Genomic DNA, 19,741 nt, shown 5'->3' on the forward strand with positions numbered 1-19,741 from the left:
CTCGGGGGGGGGGGGGGGAGGGGAGGGGGGGGGTTAGAGACGGGCATACCCTGTCAGTGGTCAGGGGGGTGAACAACTTGAGTGTTGTTAGGGAGATGTGAGCTGATTACACCGTTTGATCCGTGGCTCTACGTCAATCAGAGGAGAATAATTATGGATCAAATGACAGCTGTTTGCCTTGTTGTGTCTGGGATGGGGCTGGTGGAGGGGGGGGGGGGGGTAGTGACAGAGAGAGAACGCCCCATCCATCACATGAAAAAAACAATCTATTTTCATTATGTAAAAACAATTTCTACTCAATTATTAAATGTTGTTTTTTTCTAGAGATGCTCCTAATTTTAAATGTTATTCGTAAAGATAAAGACACTGAAAAATCACCTTGATGTATATTGGCAGAATATAGAAGTTTCTATTCTTAAATGTTATAATTTGATGTTTTGACTAAACCAATATCCATAAACGTTTTACGTTTCCTTGAACATTTCAGTCCAAAAAACAATAAACATAAAACGCGTAGATAAAAATGCAATATAGAAATATGAGAATATACAATGCTTGTCTTTCAACTTAATAAATCCAAACTTTTATTGACAAAACATCTTTGTTTTTAAATCCCTCATAAATGTTTAATTATCAATCCTTATTTGTACGTGACGTTTTAATTAAAGCATGGACAAGTTGCGTATAACTTCACACCAAAACGTTACTTGTAGAAAATCTACCGCTCATTGACAACACAGAACAATAAGTGTGATAGAAGTAAGCAACAAAATTACCGTTCTCATAACACACACACACACATACACATACACACACATACACATACACACACATACATACATACACATAGACACACATACACATACACACATATACACACACATACACACACACATTAAACCACCCACAGTCTAAATGTGTTCTGACACTAACACCCCATCAAAACACACCGCACACAGCCAATCCGCATACAACAACAACAGCCTTACAACTGCTATCATCCAACGATTTACACACACCACATACCCAACACATCTTCACCGCTCAGATCCCTTCATCTCCCCAGCTTTAAGGCTACCCCCCCCCCCCGCCCCATCTACACTCCTTCCCCCCCACCTTGTCTACCCGCAGATCCACAGATCAAGACAACAGACAAATTGGGATTCTAGACTCTATATGCCCAGTGTTTGACGACCTGATCCCAGAATCCACACACGATTTTATTTACCCATCTTTTGATGACAAGTTGATAGTTGTCCCCTTTTAACGTGGTTTTGATTTGAAACAGGGACAGTTTCCCCTTTTCCCCCCTCCCAACCCCACCTTTACACACCACATTCTATTTTTGTACAGAAACAGCATACATTACAGGGACAATTCTGTCTTTTTCAGGAACAGTTACCTCCCTTATATGGAAATATCTGTCTTTTTAAGGAACAGTTGCCTAATATAACTGGAAAAGTTACCTCACTTATGAGGAAGGCTCTAATTTTTAACAGAAATAGACATTGACTTCAAAGGTTCTATATTTTAGCAGGAGCAGTTGCTTCCACTAAAGAAATGCTTAAGTTTATTTGCTGTTGTTGTTTTAATGTAAAAGGTAGAGTTGTCACATACGTCTAACTTTAAACAAGGGTTTATATGATACGCTAGTCTGGTCATCTAGAGAGATTGCAACGATTTTTATTTTAATATCGTGTGTTGTTCTTTATTACCTCGTAACGTAAACAGCTGGTTGATAGATGTGTCTCAAAGCTCGGAAAACAATCGACGTCTGGTAAATCTCGTGTTCACAATACGAGAATCTTGTGTACGGTCACAAAGGGTTTTAGAGTCACATGAGGGTTTACTGACGGCCTGGGTTATAGCAGTAAAGATGAGGATGTTGTCTACAAAACATCATACTGTCGTGGACGCTTGTCTAAATTAGTTAATTTCCCTTTTGTGTCCAGGGCGAATTGGGCAGATGAAGTAGAGTTCATCTGTTTCAGAGATCCCGACATAAGGGGATAGTGTGGTCAACACTATGCCCAGCCGCCTTTGTTTCCCTAACTTTAGTCAGGAACCCATCACAGCTATGTGGACACAGGAACGTCATAACGAACTCCAGACTATCGGGTTAGTTGTGGTAAGCTCTACCGTTCAACCACGCCTTCACCAATTAGTTAATTTATGTGGCAATACTTGATTAGTTATGGCATTACTTAATCAGTTGGAATTATAGTTAGTTGTGATGTCAATTAGTAAAACTTTGTAATATATAGCTCCGAAAGTTGGGATTACTAAGTTTTTATATATAGCTGGGAAAGTAAGGTTTACTAAGTTTGCTATATATAGCTGTGAAAGTAGGGTTTACTAAAATGTGTTATATATTGCTCTAAAAGTAGGGTTTACCAAGTTTGCTGTATATACCTGTAAAAATAGGGTTTAATGTGTTATATATAGCTGTGAAAGTAGGGTTTACTAAAATTTGTTATAAATTTCTCTGAAAGCAGGGTTTACCAAAACTTCTGTGAAAGTAGGGTTCACAAAGTGTGTTATATATATATATATATATATATATATATATATATATATATATATATATATATATATATATTTCTGTGAAAGTAGGTTTTACTAAGTGTGTTATACATAGCTATAAAAATAACGGTTATGTTTTTGTTCTGTCAAGCTATGAGAGCTGTTTGTAGCAGAGTAGCAACAGCGGTAGCCTATGCTACTTGCTACAATGGTAGCAACAGCGGTAGCCTATGCTACCTGAACAACTGTAGCAACAGCGGTAGCCTATGCTACTTGCTACAACTGTAGCAACAGCCGTAGCCTATGCTACTTGCTACAATGGTAGCAACAGCGGTAGCCTATGCTACCTGAACAACTGTAGCAACAGCGGTAGCCTATGCTACTTGCTACAACTGTAGCAACAGCCGTAGCCTATGCTACTTGCTACAATGGTAGCAACAGCGGTAGCCTATGCTACTTGCTACAACTGTAGCAACAGCCGTAGCCTATGCTACTTGCTACAACTGTAGCAACAGCCGCAGCCTATGCTACTTGCTACAACTGTAGCAACATCGCTAGCCTATGCTACTTGCTACACAAACACATCCTGCTCGCGATGAATGACTTTAAATCAATCCACCGTAGGTGCAATTGATTTTTGCCTTTCAAACTCGCACCGACCCCATACAACTCCGGCGATAGTTTTAAGCCAACACCCGACCATCAGCCTACCAACGGCCACCTGTCACTCAGCGTGGCCTAATTAAATTATCAATAACAAATAAAACGGCGGCTGAACAATACCAACATTGATTGTACGTTTATCCCCACATCTCTGAGGGCCATTGTGTTAGTAGTAGTAAAGCTAGCCCGTTGAAGGAAAAAAACAACGGGTTTAATGATTTTTTTTTTAAAAGTCGATATTGAACATTTGTTTATTTCTACTTTTAATGCGGTGTGAGATTAAAACTATAACGTTTGATTTATTACTGTGACTGTTGATAAGAGCAGCGATGTTATGTTTCGTTTTGGTGAATTTATCTAATAAAACATTGTTATCCACATAGCCTTTGTATTTAACTTAATAGAAAAACGAATAATTATTTATATTTACAAAACGGTTAATTAAAATAAACTGTCCATTTTATTTTTTAAAAGACAATCTCTCTGTCATCTTTAATATTTTTTTATAGAACCTTAAATCAAAATAAAACAAATCAACTATCATAAAACTGAGTTATTTAGCTATGTACAATTGTACTGGAGCGTTATAGTTTCTAATACCATAAAAAATTATGGATAAACAATTAAATCAACGAAGACATTTTTAGTAATTAAAAGATAATTCAGATTTTTTATTAAAAATTCTCGAATTAAATAGCTTTTTTTTAAATCATTAATTTAAAATAACCACAATTTATTTACCTTTTTTTTAATGTATAAATTTAACAATATAAAAGAATTATATGACAAAAAACATTTGTTCAATTAGCTAAAGGAATCTGCTACTGGTATATCTGGGTTTAATGGTTAGTGTTGGCCAGTCTGTATATGATATAAAGTGTTGTTTGTATGACACATGACATTTGGGATATGTCATTTGGGATATGTCATCTATGTTGACATTATTTCACACTCGACATTAATTAATTACAACTCACCCGTTAAAGTCATATCCAAACTATGACATCACTTGACTGCGTACAAGTCATATCCAGCAAGGACAGTCATCTGACTGTGTGAAAGTCAAATCCACGGTAAAGTTTGACGCGAGTGAAGTCATGTTTGACTTGTCACAAACCGTATTAGAATGGACTGGTCAAATATAAAAATCCAAGTTGAACTCGTAGCACTGGAGGGTCAGGGTTGATTTATAACAGCGTATGACGTCACCTGAAATATCGAAATGAGTCATACTTTGAAATAAAATATACCAGAATAAACTCACATTAAATTAAACGGCAGTTTTAGAATCGTTTTAGTAGGGAAAAAAAATAACATTTAATCTTCAGGTAAGATGAATAATTGTAATTCAATAATACATAGAGGATAAGTTATTGTGAAATATCGTGGGCAACTTGAAACAGATGAGAAGTTTTTAAAAATAACGGAATAACACACTACATACACGGAGTACAGGAGATTTCGAGAGATTTTATTGGAGAAAGTTTTGTTTTGAAAGTTGACAAAACCATGTCAATGCTTGTCTTAATAGACAGTGCTTATAGGCTGTAGGACATGATATACAGGACAAAAGGACTAGGACATGATATACTGGACACAAGGATTATGACATGATATATTAGACACACGGAAAGACTAAAGAATAACTGTAATATACATAGCCACTAGTTTTACAATACATGCATAGGTCACGAGTTGGTCAATACGCATGCAGGACACTACACGTTTATTTGATGTATGAGAGCTACAGGATATCAGCGTCAACAGTTTATACACACAACACCTGAGATAAAACACCTGAGATAAAACACCTGAGATAAAATACCTGAGATAAAATACCTGAGATAAAACACCTGAGATAATACACCTGACACAAAACACCTGAGATAAAACACCTGACACAAAACACCTGAGATAAAACACCTGAGATAATACACCTGACACAAAACACCTGAGATAAAACACCTGACACAAAACACCTGAGATAAAACACCAGCACTCAACATCACTCATCTGTTTACAACTGACATCAAATTACGCCAATAAAACGGTTGTCATATCTCGATCCCAATGTGTACAATGGCTGCCATCATTGGACACTTGCAGCAGACGACTTGGCCAAGAGTGTCAATGTCTTCCTCTTGAACTCCGACAGACGGATGTGTCATTTGGGGTTGACGGAGGTCATTTGTCATTTTGGGTTGTCGGATAAAATGGGTTATTTGAGGTTGTCTGGGTTAGGTTATGTTTATTTTGCGGTTGTCGCAGTAAGGACATGTGTCATTAGGGGTTAACGGAGTGAGACCGTGTGACTTTTGGGGTTTTTCCAAATGAGGCTACGTGTCATTTAGGGTTGTAGGAGTGAGTTGATGAAAACAATTTCTTTAAAAAGAAGGTGGATATATTCCCACTGACTATAGTAAAACCTGATTCATGTGAAACTTCCACCACTGCACCACCGTCCATCCAATATCAAGAATATGTTGTATGCTAGAATATCATACAAATGCACATGTTGTGCCGTGGATGTATGAGTTTGTGTGATGTATTGTGATGTATTCTGATGTATTCTGATGAAATGTGATGTACTGTGATGTATTGTGATGTATTGTGGTGTATTATGATGTATTCTGATGTGTTGTGATGTATTGTGATATATGCTGATGTATTTTGATGTATTGTGATGTATTGTGATGAACTGTGATGTATTGTAATGTATTCTGATGTATTTTGATGTATTGTGAAGTTTTGTGATTTATTCTGATGTATTGTGATGTATTGTGATGTATTGTAATGTATTGTGATGTATTGTGATGTATTATGATGTACTGTGATGTAGTGTGATGTATTCTGATGTATTGTGATGTATTGTGGTGTATTGTGATGTACGTGTTACGAATTTGAGCCCAAAAAGTTGAATCTTTAGTATAGTCGACAGTTGTATTTATGTGAAATGTCTTGCCCATCGTACTTTATCCAGTAATGTTTATCAGTTGTGTTATGTGAAATATTTCCTGTCTGAACCGAGTAGCCCGAGGGGTGAGGGGGGGGGGGTGACCTGTTGGTGTCCTGTGTCCCCGTGGGACGACAGGCCAGCTATAACTCTTTTTGTTTTATCATTATCGTGGTTATCTATCCTGGCCACAATTGTAAGTCAAAAAATCTTAGGTCTTGTCAAAAACATGGTAGTTTGGTCTAAATCACCACCCAATTCTAAGGCAGATCGGTATGTCTAAATTTACACTAACGGCTGGGGTGGGTGGGGGGGGGTTCTTGGTATTTGGTATACACAAAATAAAAAGTTTGAATACTGTCACAAAAACCTAAAGTTCTAAAACCCCAGTAATTAATTTCTACCTGGCGTCCAGTGGGGGGGGGGGGGGGAGCAAGTGAAGAGCTCAGCAACAAAAGCTGTGTCCAACCAGTTGACCCCTCAGGTCCAAGTGGTGCTTGACCTTTGTTTAGTCTAGACCCTAACGACCGAAATGTGTCAATAACTGAAACATTACTTCAAGAGGCAGATGTTCATTCCCTCAACACTACTTTTTTCGTAATGAGTTTCGGTTACCATAGCAACGAAGCGTTCCCAGCAGTTTTGAAATTACATTTCTAATGTTCTGATGGAAGAGGGAGGGGGGGGGCTGTGTTAAACAACATGGTATGACGTCGTCAAAAAAAGGGGGGTGGGGGAAGGACTCCCGTGGTTTCGAGCGGTCAATATTTTTAGAAGGACCGCGGTAACCGGAAATGGCTGATGGCGGCCTTGTTTTCTTGGTCTTTCTTTAACTCCGGATGTTGAAAATTTCAGATTTTCTTTCATTAATTTTGGCTGCTGTCGACCAGTGGCGTCACTAGGTCGGGTGTCACCCAGTGGGGTATTTGGGGTTGTCACCCCCCACCCCTTCCTTTTTCCATTTTCAGTTTGATATAATCTCTCCCTAATTATTTTAATATTTAAACAGGATAAACCATTGTTTTTAATAGAAAAAAAATCCCTTTTTTTCATTTTTTTTATTTGGCGCCACCCCCGAAATGGCGTTACCCCCGTGCGGACCTCAAGCCCTACCCCCACCCCCAGCCACTCAGCCTTGTGACGCCTCTGTCCTGTATGTGAAATTCTATCACCGACTGTAAACCTAAATATCAACACCCATCTATTAGGGACTAACAACAACAAAACCATCAGTCTCCCAAAAGTCATTAGCCAGTATAAACCCATATGTCTAATAAATAATTATTAAACCAGCTAAAATTAATCTACCAACAAAACAAAATATATCTCAGTTGAAATCCGTCTCAAGTTATAAGCTCTCTACTAGCTAAAAGCTATTTAATGGCTAAAATAATGTATCGGCTAAAATCTATCCATTGGCTAAAATCATACATCGGCTAAAAGCCATCTACTGTCTAAAATCATCTATCAGCAGAAAGCCAGAACAATTTCCCAGCTGAAGAAGCCGTATATTAACGAAGCCATTAAATTCTCTCTACCGGGGGCTTGATTAGAGGGGCCAAGAGAAGATAAATCTTGACGCTAGCAGACGCAGGCTTGAAGCAGAATTTTGAACACATTGACCAGGAATAACAATCAGGCCCATTTTCGTGTCAAGCTGGATAACCGGCGGGTTCCCTCCCCTTGGAAATTAGCCGACAAAATGTCCACATTACACGGACGAAAAAACCACGCCACGTGACTTTGGCTAACTGGGTGCTATTTTTAGACATGCTCTCAGCTGTAGTGAAGGGTGCTTTCGTTCTTGGTGACGTCGTATACAGAAATTTACATCAGAAGACGGCGAAATAAGAATACAGGTTAAAATGCAAATAATGCAGACCTTTTTTCAGAGTGAGGCAGAATTTAGTTACCGTGAAGACATTAGTAGACGTTACACAGACTAATGCAGACATTGGGACTGATTTATCTTGACAGACAGACAGAGAAGTTTGTTTTACTGCTTCACTCACAAATAACAGGCATTGATTTCATGCACTTAGACCTAAACGAGACATCGCTCAAATGTTAGGGGATGTCACTGGGGTTACTGTAGGATGTGATCAGTTTGTGCCGGTCCTTCTATCCTATCTACCGGCTCAAACGTAAACCGAAGCGGCGAAAAAGTAGCACCAAAATAGATGACTACATCGCCGAGTCCCAATCTTACAATGTATTGTCAGATTGTAATACGAATTATCGTCATCACTGGTATTTCTTCTTACATAAGTATTGTATACTCTAGTGATTTATACTCTTGTGATGTATACGGCAGTGCTGATTTTTTAGTGCTGTATACTCTAGTGCTGTATTCTTTAGTGTTGTATACTGAAGTGCTGGATACTGTATACTGTAGTTTTGTATACTCCAGGGCTGTATATTATAGTGAAGTATACTCTAGAGTAGTATACTCCAGAGTAGCATACTCTAGTGAATATACTATAGCACTGTATAATGTAGTGAAGTATACTGTACTGAAGAATACTCTAGTGCTTAAAAGTTAGTTGCGGGGTTAGATTTATGTTATGAGGATTTGTTTAGATAACGATGACAAAACTTAGCAACAAATCAGTGCATTAAATGTATATTGGAGTGTTATAAACGGGACATAACCCCAAACTACACCCATCCATCTTTTATTATGTTGATACATATTAAAATAAATCTTAAAACGAACATTTATTTGACTTCAACCGTCGGTCACATCTAGTTAGAGCAGGGGTCTCCAAACTTTTCAGTCCGAGGGCCGCATTAACTATCGAATTTCAGTTCGGGGGCCAGTTTCTTCCAGGCATGTCTTTGATTTTTCTGGGCAAAGTTCCTCAGGCATCACCAACAAACGTTTTTTCCGTGGACAAAAAGATCTCCGCGGGCCGGATGAGAGGACCTCGCGGGCCGCATTCGGCCCGCGGGCCGTAGTTTGGAGACCCCTGAGTTAGAGCAATGCTGGAAATGTTGAAATATCGAAGATGAAGAACAGTTATAAATAATTGATCAGCTTTTTCGTTAATACATTAATATCAGCAATCAAATGCGTCTTGGGAATGGCGTTTTAAATAGCAGGAAATGTAGTGAAGGCTAATCAATTAGCCCTCATTATGTCAGAGATTAATTAATCAGTCCTCATTACGTATACAGCGAGAATGGCGTGATTTTAAATTATTCCTAGTCGTTAATGCCACTTCATCTGAGTCCTTTTTAAAGTATAGATTTTTAGAGATTAATTTCATTTTTTTATGTACAAACATGTGAAAACTTCATTTTACTTTTTATTTTGGTTTAAAGGGAAAATGTGTCGTAATTCAAGAGGAAATATGGAAATCATTTCAAGCGTGACTAAAATAATTTTCTACATGAAATTGGGAGTGGTAGGGAACACGATTTTACGTGTTTTTTATTTTTATTTTTTAAAGTTAAATTTAATTATAAACGGAATTTTTTGTGAAAATATAAGGAGATTGGGGTTTTTTTTGTGTACGCTAAAAGAAGGTGTTCTTTTGCTAAGGTAATTTATATAGAGAGTACATACTTTTATAATGTGTGCTTACGTATCAGGAGGAATACGTACTTTTTACAGACGATTTGTTTTATTTTTATAAAGAATATCAATTTTTATTAGCAAAATTGTGCTTAAATGTAAAATGTTTTGTGATTTCCAATTCTAGCAGCTTATGTATCCCCCTCTATACAATTTTTTCCTTTATTATCTTGGTTGCCAGAAAAAAAAAAAGTTAAACCTTTGTCACATTTCCTGAATAAGTCTCCCAAATAAGTCTCTCAAAAAAGTCTCTCAAACAAGTCTCTCAAATAAGTCTCTCAACTAAGTCTCGCAAATAAGTCTCGCAAATAAGTCTCGCAAATAAGTCTCTCAAATAAGTCTCTCAAATAAGTCTCGCAAATAAGTCTCTCAAATAAGTCTCGCAAATAAGTCTCGCAAATAAGTATCTCAAATAAGTCTCTCAAATAAGTCTCTCATCACAATAAATCGGAGCCACTTCAGTAACGCCTTTTATGAAATACCTAGTGATGGGGGTAAAAAATCTTTTTTTTTTAAATCTGATTTACTGAGTGTTCTTATAATCAGAATACAATGAAAGAAAATAACAGCAAAAATTCAATGAAGATCGCATTAATAATTTTATACAACTAAAGATGGAAGCTATTTTTCACGTTTAATATGGTTTGAAAATAGCTTTCTCGAGCTAAAAAAAAAGTTTCTAGGCTGTTCTCATCTCGAACATTTCAGCACATTGTCCCCTTGACATCAAGCTTCGTCATTGTCAGAGTCATATTGAAACCCTAACCCGAAAATAAAATTTTAACGAAACAAAAATTTTGACTTGACGTCATCCGCATAAAAACCCTGTTGTGATTAGAGAAAATGTTTTTACAAAATGGCGTCCATTTAACCTCAATAGCCTATAGCCGCAGGTTCAAAATGTTTCGCCCTTGCATTCGCGGCGTTTTTATTTTATTTTTAATAAAATTGTTTGAGATTCCGGTTTGGTTTTTTCTATGTTGAAATGGGTCTGAGTGGGGGGAATCGTGACGTCAGGGATTTGTGTGCTCTTAATTTATCAGGCGGAGTTCGATTGGAATTTGTTGTTTTACTTTCTCGTATATACGAAGTATAGAGAAAGTATTGTAATCGTGCAAAAAAAAAATCGAGATTTTTACAGATCTCGACGTTTTACACCTCACTGATACGGAAAAACATAATTTTGCAATCTTGTCCGTATGTCTGTGTGTGTGTCTGTGTGTCTGTGTGTCTGTGTGTCCGTGTGTAAACACGATAACTTGAGTACCGTTACAGCTAGGTTGATGAAATTTCATATATAAGTATTATATCAAAATCGTAGATCCGTATCAACTTTTGAGCGATTTCCGATAACCGGAAGTGGTACTTTTCCTACTTTGAATTTTTCAAAAGCCTATAACTTGAGTACTATTTCAGATAGATAAATGAAATTTCACATGTAAGTAAAAGATCTAATTCTCTACCTTCTGTTAAATTTTGAGTAATTTCCGTTGACTGGAAGTAGTAATTTACGCTACTTACGATTTCTCAAAAAACTAATGTAAATTTTAAAAGTACTAATAATATTGCGCACTATTATGCGCTTTTTTATTGGGCGTTCACTTGGTGTGCAATTAATTTGTCTACGAGATTTTATTCTATTTTTAAAACTTTAAGTATTTAAAATGGATTAAAAATCATGTCTATAGCCCGAGTTCCCATCCCCTGTTATTTTATATAAGAATATTCGAGAAAGTTTAGGGGAGATCACTCCCGGTTTATTTATTTTTCTAGTATTTTACACTTTGCCATCGGCGGTGGGGGTCAAGATGTGGCGAGTTTTTTTCCCGTGGGGTCACTGGGTTCTTAGGCGGGTTTGAGCGGGGAAGGGGGGGGGGGTATGTAGTCCAATTGGGATTAGGTGGGTTCGTAGCGTGGCTGTGAGGTCAGTGTACACACAATCACAAAATATTCGCTGCGTCAAAATATAGGGTTAGTTTGATGAAACTGGGTTCTTACATGGCTTTAATTTAACTTGCTTCTTCTGTCTGTTGTACGTCATGGGTCGAAACTGGCGAGCAAAATTGTGAACACTTCTAACTGACTGATTCGTTTCAAACTTGGCTGGTACAAGACAGGCGACTGTGTCCTGGCACGTAAGCGTTACCTAATGTTTCAGTCGGGTGAACGTAAAGGTAGAGCTAATGATTCAGATAAGGTATCATCTGCGGTGACTAAAGCAATTCGACCACAGAAAACAAAGTACATGTGTTGAAACAAAGTACACTTTATTGACAGCAGCAAGTTAATTTCTAGCAATCAAGTCCAAGCAGTGTTTCTTCCAGACTTTTTTCTCCGGGGGGGGGGGCACTTGAAATTTTCGGGGGGGGGGGGGGTGGGGCGGTAGACTTTCTTCGGGGGGGGGGGGGGGCGGACACTGTTAACAGTATATATTTTCTATATAAATTATATAAATTTCATTTCGTTCGGGGGGGGGGGCGGTAAAAAAATTTCGGGGCCCCCCCGAAGAGATGCCTGGAAGAAACTCTGAGTTCAAGGCGAAGTGTGATTTTGACCATCATCGTTTGTCATTTCCGTAGTGAGTTTTTTTAATTGTATGTAGACGTCTTTTTTTTTAAAGGGTTTGCGTGGGAGATTCGGTAAAGCTCATGGTTGTTACACCTACAAATCTCGAGTTCGAACCCTTGGGCAGATGAGGCTAGATGGGACAGCAACTCTCCTAGGTGAGACACCTCCAAAATCAAACAACTCGCTGCCTTAGTTGGACAAAGGTATGCAAGCAAATCCAACAAGAAAAGCGGGCTGAAATCGCAGTCTACAGCCTATATGGCGCATAACAAGTTTATACGTAATACTTAATTGTATTTGAGGGAATCCCTTCCAATACTAGAATCAAGAACGAAGGAGGTATTTTTTTTGTTCTAAATACCAAAACTAACCAGGTTTTGTGAAATAAAAAAGAATTGTTAAGCAGCTTATTCTAGCAGACGTTAAAGTGCTGACCTAGTTGTGTCAATTGATTAGAGTGACGGAAACAAAATGGCAGCCAGCGAGTGCCGATGTGGGGCCTCCACACGTCCACACTGGTGCAGGGTTCTATCTGATTTACGGCTGTGGGGGTGGGGTGGGTCACGTGAGGGGGTGGGTTACGTGACGGGTGGGTTACGTGGGGGTGGGTTACATGAGGGGTGGGTTACGTGAGGGGTGAAAGGTCAGGTAAACAGGTCAGTGGTGAGGTTGGTCAGTGGTGTGGGGGAGGTTGGTCAGTGGTGTGGGGGAGGTTGGTCAGTGGTGTGGGGGAGGTTGGTCAGTGGTGTGGGGGAGGTTGGTCAGTGGTGTGGGGGAGGTTGGTCAGTGGTGTGGGGGAGGTTGGTCAGTGGTGTGGGGGAGGTTGGTCAGTGGTGTGGGGGAGGTTGGTCAGTGGTGTGGGGGAGGTTGGTCAGTGGTGTGGGGGAGGTTGGTGTGTGGTGTGGGGGAAGTTAGCTAGTGGTGTAGGGGAGTGTACAACAGCCAACTCTGTTGCTAACTATTTAGCTTTTACCAACTGTGACAGAAATTGTGTCAGTTGTTATGACTGATGTCACTTGTGACAAAGGATGTCAGTTATGACAGAATAGTTGTCGGCTGTCACAGACCTGTCGTCTGCTTTGAGAGTGATGATGCAAGCACAAGCATTGGCGTAAGACTTGGTCAAGCAGCGCTGACTCAGATATTCTTACATTCTACATAATAAATTGCAATAAATCCGTACTAAAATTTCTAATCAACAAATCCCCCCCCCCCCCCTCCACACACACACACACACACCCCACACAGAAAACCTGACACTTTCATTCCCACTCATGCGTTAACCTTAACTTGACAACAGGTCGTATTAAATGAATGAAACATAACCTCTATGATTACCCTAACCTTTTCAATATTCTGGCACATTCTTCTACGAGTGGCCCCCCGCGGCTCGTCGGGCGTTTAATTACAATCGAAAACCGAGTGTCTATTTGCACGGTAAGGAAAAAAAAACATAAACAAGAAAATGATGTGGCAATTTGAACTGTATGGGAAAAACATAACAAACAAGAAAATAATGTGTTTTCTTGCACAGGGGAAAAACTAACAACAAAATAACGAGAAAATATATAGCCACTGTCTAAACGTAAATCCGAGTTGATGACGAATGTTAATTAACGTGGCTTCTATCTAAAGAAATGCTTGTCTCTTAATTACCGCGAATAATGCTCTGTTGACATGGTGTGGGTGGGGTGGGGGCGCGGGCGGCGTATCACGGTTGTAAAAAGGCGATATACCAAGAGTGCTTTGACAGAAGAAAAACAAGCTTAGAGATCGTTGCGTCGTTTTGGGGGGGGGGGGGGGGGTCAGGAAAATAACAGCCATCTTGTAATTTAAAGACGTGAACGATTTTTTTTAACTAAAATAAATTCGTACTTAATTAGAAGAAAATGTATGTGAAATCGATGCAAGAAAGTTTTAACTTATATAAAACGAATGACCCTGTTAAATGCTATTGACCACAAACTATTTGTCTCGCAAAAAACACGTCTCCTTTCGTATCAAGATGGCCGTATATTTATTTATAGCTGTTTTTTTATTGCTGCCATTGTATACTACTCGTCCGTGGGTACTTTGTGTTTCATTGATCGCGCGGTGTCTACAAAATCTTCGCCCTTGAACACGTACACGAGATAGACTCCCTTGATTCAGGGGCGTAGCGAGGGGGGCGGGGGTGCGGACCGCACCGGGTGACACCATTTAGGGGGGTGACACCAAGGCAAAAAATAGCAAAATATATAGAGAAAAACTCGAGGGGGGTGGTGTAAATCGAAAGTTAGAGGGGGGGGGGTGCAAATCGAAAACTTGAGGGGGGGGGGGATGCAAATCGAAAGTTTGAGGGGGGGGGGGGTGCAAATCGAAAATTTGAAAGTTTGTCCCTGGGAAGGGTCTCTATGCCTCTGGGGGGTGACACCATTAAGTGCCGCACCGGGTGACAATCAACTGTAAAGATCCATGGCAGAACTTTCTGTTGTTTTGTCGAGACCTGTCTCAAACCGGGTCCAAATGTAACTGTTTCTATGGTAATCTGAAGGCCTGGAAAAAGCAGGGTAAGTAGATTTGATGTGTTTCTTTGACCTGTATCATATGAGACTGAGTGGCCTGTAGATTTCCCATCAATATTTACTTTTCCCAATTCGAGGCAGGTATCCAATAGAACTGAGTGGGCTCAAAGAGAACAGACTCGAGACTTTGGGTTAGCAAATGATTACTCTACCAACACGATTAATGAAAGAAGAATGTATTCATACAGAGAGAGTGCTCGTAAAATTAACAGAAGGAATATGGTGCTCATGGGGGGGGGGGGAAGGTCTAATTTTTTTTTTACTTAACACGAGGAAAAGCCACTGGAAAACGAGAGGACGCGGCAAACTGAAAATGTGTTCTGGGGTTGTTGCGTGTTTTATGCGCGGCTGGTTTTGATGAAAACGTTTTGTGTGCAACGCCCTAATCACCAATAACGGAAGAGATTACGACGTTCTATCGAAACTGGTAATGATGTTCTAGTTGAGTGGGTGGAGACGTTCTAACGAAACATGAGAAGAAGGCACAGCTATAACAATGAGGACGTTATAACGAAACCTAATAAGACTTCACAACTTTATAAATGAAGACGTTCTAACCGAACCTAAAAAGACGTCGTAACTAAAAACCAAGAAGACGTCCTAGCCAAACCTATGAAGACGTTCAAACCAAACCTATGAAGACGTTCAAACCAAACCTATGAAGACGTCCTAACCAAACCTATGAAGACGTCCTAACCAAGCCTATGAAGACGTCCTAACCAAACCTATGAAGACGTCATGACTAAAAAGACGTCCTAGCCAAACCTATGAAGACGTCATGACTAAAAATTAAGACGTCCTAACCAAACCTATGAAGACGTCATGACTAAAAATTAAGACGTCCTAACCAAACCTATGAAGACGTCCTAGCCAAACCTATGAAGACGTCCTACCCAAACCTATGAAGACGTCCTACCCAAACCTATGAAGACGTCCTAACCAAAACCTATGAAGACGTCCTAACCAAAACCTATAAAGACGTCCTAACCAAACCTATGAAGACGTCCTAGCCAAACCTATGAAGACGTCCTAACCAAAACCTATAAAGACGTCCTAACCAAACCTATGAAGACGTCCTAGCCAAACCTATGAAGACGTCCTACCCAAACCTATGAAGACGTCCTAACCAAAACCTATGAAGACGTCCTAACCAAACCTATGAAGACGTCCTAACCAAAACCTATGAAGACGTCCTACCCAAACCTATGAAGACGTTCTACCCAAACCTATGAAGACGTCCTAACCAAAACCTATGAAGACGTCATGACTAAAAAGACGTCCTAACCAAACCTATGACGACGTCCTAGCCAAACCTATGAAGACGTCCTAGCCAAACCTATGAAGACGTCCTAACCAAAACCTATGAAGACGTTCTACCCAAACCTATGAAGACGTCCTAACCAAAACCTATGAAGACGTCATGACTAAAAAGACGTCCTAGCCAAACCTATGAAGACGTCCTAGCCAAACCTATGAAGACGTCCTTGCCAAACCTATGAAGACGTCATGACTAAAAAGACGTCCTAACCAAACCTATGAAGACGTCCTATCCAAACCTATGAAGACGTCCTATCCAAACCTATGAAGACGTCACCGCTGAAGAAAAGACTTGACATGTTTATGGGGGACGCTCCGGCTCTAAAGCACGGCGGCGGCTACTTCCACCGACGTAACCATAGCAACGAGAAGACTACTCGAGCGACGGTAAGGAGAAGAAATCTGGCAATTTGAAATCAGATAACGGAAGATAAGGTCGGCTAATCTATAAATAGGACTGTAATTGGATTGTAATATACCAAGGTTTCATTAAAAAAAATACAGAAATCGTTACATTATTAAATTTTACACATGCACAAAAAAAATAGCTACGGTGTACGTGTCGCTGCAAATTTTAATAGAAAAATGTACAAACAAATCAGGGCATGCTCATGCGTGGGCCAACTATCCAATGGCCCAGGGGCCAACAAGCAAAAAGGTTGCGTATTTTTCTCATACTTAACCAGACAAACCCGTATCAAAAAAGACTTTTTTTCAGAGTGATTACGACAAAAATAAACAAACTGCTTCCGTTTTCTCTTAGTTGAAGAGGACGTTAGTTTGAAGTCATGGCGGACATTAGTTTTAGAGCCAACTGTAATCTGTGATGGAGGAAATTATTTTTAGGACCAACTGTAATGTGTGAAGTCCTGAAGGATGTTAGTTTTAGGACCAACTGTAATGTGTGATGGAGGTCATAATTTTTAGGGCCAACTGTAATGTGTGAAGTCCTGAAGGATGTTAGTTTTAGGACCAACTGTAATGTGTGATGGAGGACATAATTTTTAGGACCAACTGTAATGTGTAAAGTCCTGGATGAACCACATCAACAGGATTTACATCAGATCTGCAGGCGACATGTTGCTTTCGACTGAAGAGGAACTACATCAGGGATGGGGTGTTGGTATAGATATATCCTAATGAGGATTGTTCCAGCTCCGCGGTTAAATATTGTACAGAGACCACTCCGGCAGCAAAAACATAACCGTTGACTAAAGAATTAGGCGCGGAATGGTAATAGAGAGTTTGAGAGTATGAGTTCATATATCAAGGTCAGCGAGACATAAAATGGTGCGAGAGTATGAGTTCATATATCAAGGTCAGCGAGAAATAAAATGGTGCGAGAGTATAAATTATTTTGTCAATGAAGTTTTTTCGTCAAGTAATTAGGCCTATGTCGTCAATAATTTATCCGTCAGGGTCAGTCAAAAAAAAAAATAGTGTGAGAAAGAATAAAAGGACGGTTATGCACAAACCAGTACTGTGAAATACGGGAGAAAAGTTTCTGGTTCTCTCGAGTTATGTTGCTTAGTAAAATATTGTAAATATTATTATTATCATTTAAAAAAGTTATTCTAAAATTTAAGAAGATATTCTAGCTATTGAGCAATTTAAAATGTGTATGTGGATTAGTATTGAATCAAGTTAAAGTTTTATGTTATAAAACTTTGGCTTAAAACGTTGTAAGTCTGATATACATTACTTCGGACATGGTAACACAAAGCAACAGTTCAACCGGTGGTTGTTGTTTGGTGATGGCGCCACTACGAGATGTGAAGAGCGCCAGATTTAAGAGAGAACATGCGATTGATTTTGTTTCAATTGAGTCAATAAGAGCTGGAGATTTAGGTAAACACCAACACACAACTAACAGGGTAAACACCAACACACAACTACCTAAAAGTTGTAGGTGGGTCGGGCCATCAATATAAGTCAAACAGGGTAAAACGTAGGGTCAGATTTATGTGAAGATCAGCCAGTGTTTCTTTCAGACGTTTTTCTCAGGTAGGGGCACTTAAAATTTAGGGGGGAAGGGCGGACTAAATTTTCCGGGGAGGGGGGGGGGGGCGACACTGGTAAGAGTATATTATATATTTTCTATATAAATTCTATTTATTTCGAGGGGGGGGGGGAGGGGTTGCGAAGAGATGCCCGGAGAAACTATGGTGAAGATGTATTCCCTGAAAGTCGAAAGGGGGTGCGTAGTTTTAATATTGTATTTCTTTAAGATTCAAATTATGGTAAACCGGTTGATTTACTTGGTGGTAGAACTGTGATTTCCAACTAAATATGGAACTTGTAAAGGGGTGTGGGGGTGGGGGGGGGGGGGGTCTGGTTGTTTGTGACGCCCTGTAATGCTAGGGTTGAGAGGCCGTGACATCATTTTTGACCTCTAACTATCGTGATGGTGGAAGGGGTAAGGTTAGGAAAGATGAAGCGAAACAGTTGAAAATAAAGCAAAGTGCATACATTTAGGTCTATACTAGATCTACATGGTAGGACGAAAACAAACACAAATGTGCGTAGTTTTCTCACTAAATCGCTTCAAATTTTTTCAAAATAATTAACTGTGTATTTAACAATCCAGAATTGTCATAGAGCACAGCCGTAACACTCATCGATGTATCCATGAACAAAACTAATCAACAAACTTTGATCGTTGACTCACCTGACGCAGGTAAACAGCAGACGTTAATCACACGAGTGTCGGAGCGGCGGACAGCACGGAAGTCAACACACAACAACCAGACCGGCCCGCCAGATGCGACACTGCGGTGTCGTCTCGCCGGCATCCAGCCTCGCTGTACCCGTGTCGTCTGCTAGCCGGCGTGAGTGGGCATGCGCGGCCGTGGTGTCGCGCCGCCGCTGCCCTCGGATATGGCCTCGGGCGTTGATAACTCAATCTAAATTTCCCTCGCGGGTAGCGGTGTGTTGTGTTGTTGCTGCATGTGTCAACATCAGTAACTGTAGGGGGTTAAAGGTTGGGATTGCGTGTCGGCGCTGTGAATTGCGTGAGCAGGGTGTATATCACGAAATAAAACAGCAACAAAAAAAACGTTTATAGCGCGCACTAAACCAGAATTGCGAACAGCGTGGCCTAGAGGTAGAGCGCTAGACTGCTAACCCGATAGTCTCGAGTTCGGATTCCGGGCTCAAACCCGTACGACATCTGTAAGTCCACCCTGCTCTAAAGGATACCGGACTCACGTTAGAGAAAGTAAAGGCGGCTGACCATACCTTCATATGCTTCAGAGCATCTTGTGCTAGATCAAGTGTATGACGTCTTGATACGAATAATTGACGCTGTGGTCAGTAGCTGATTAAAGGATTGGGTTGAGTTTAGGGCCATAAACTCGTCAATATAAGTTCAGCTTATTTTCTTATGCTATATAAATATTTTGCTTTGGGGTATTTTGTCTGAGATCATTTCTCCCTGGTATTATTTGTCCTGATATCTTTTGTCCTGAGATCATTTGTCCTGAGACCATTTGTCCTGAGACCATTTGTCCTGAGACCATTTGTCCTGAGACCATTTGTCCTGAGACCATTTGACCTGAGACCATTTGTCCTGAGACC

At 39.9% G+C, this 19,741-nt stretch overlaps 1 protein-coding gene across 1 annotated transcript in view; it reads right to left on the reverse strand.

Annotated features, from left to right (window-relative positions):
• LOC131936588 (uncharacterized) overlaps positions 1–18,914 on the reverse strand; it is a 93,305-nt gene extending 74,391 nt beyond the window's left edge. Inside the window, exons 1-2 of the mRNA XM_059293641.1 lie at positions 18,834–18,914; positions 4,164–4,395 (exon numbers count right to left, since the gene is read on the reverse strand). Of these exons, the coding sequence (XP_059149624.1) occupies positions 4,164–4,176 (13 nt within the window). The 5' untranslated portion in view covers positions 4,177–4,395; positions 18,834–18,914. The remainder of the gene's footprint in view (positions 1–4,163; positions 4,396–18,833) is intronic.
• Positions 18,915–19,741: the final 827 nt, after the last annotated feature.

This window comes from Physella acuta, unplaced genomic scaffold (assembly GCF_028476545.2).
Source record: "Physella acuta isolate Inbredline_101_S28 unplaced genomic scaffold, ASM2847654v3 ptg000181l, whole genome shotgun sequence".
Classification (NCBI taxonomy): Eukaryota; Metazoa; Mollusca; class Gastropoda; family Physidae; genus Physella; species Physella acuta.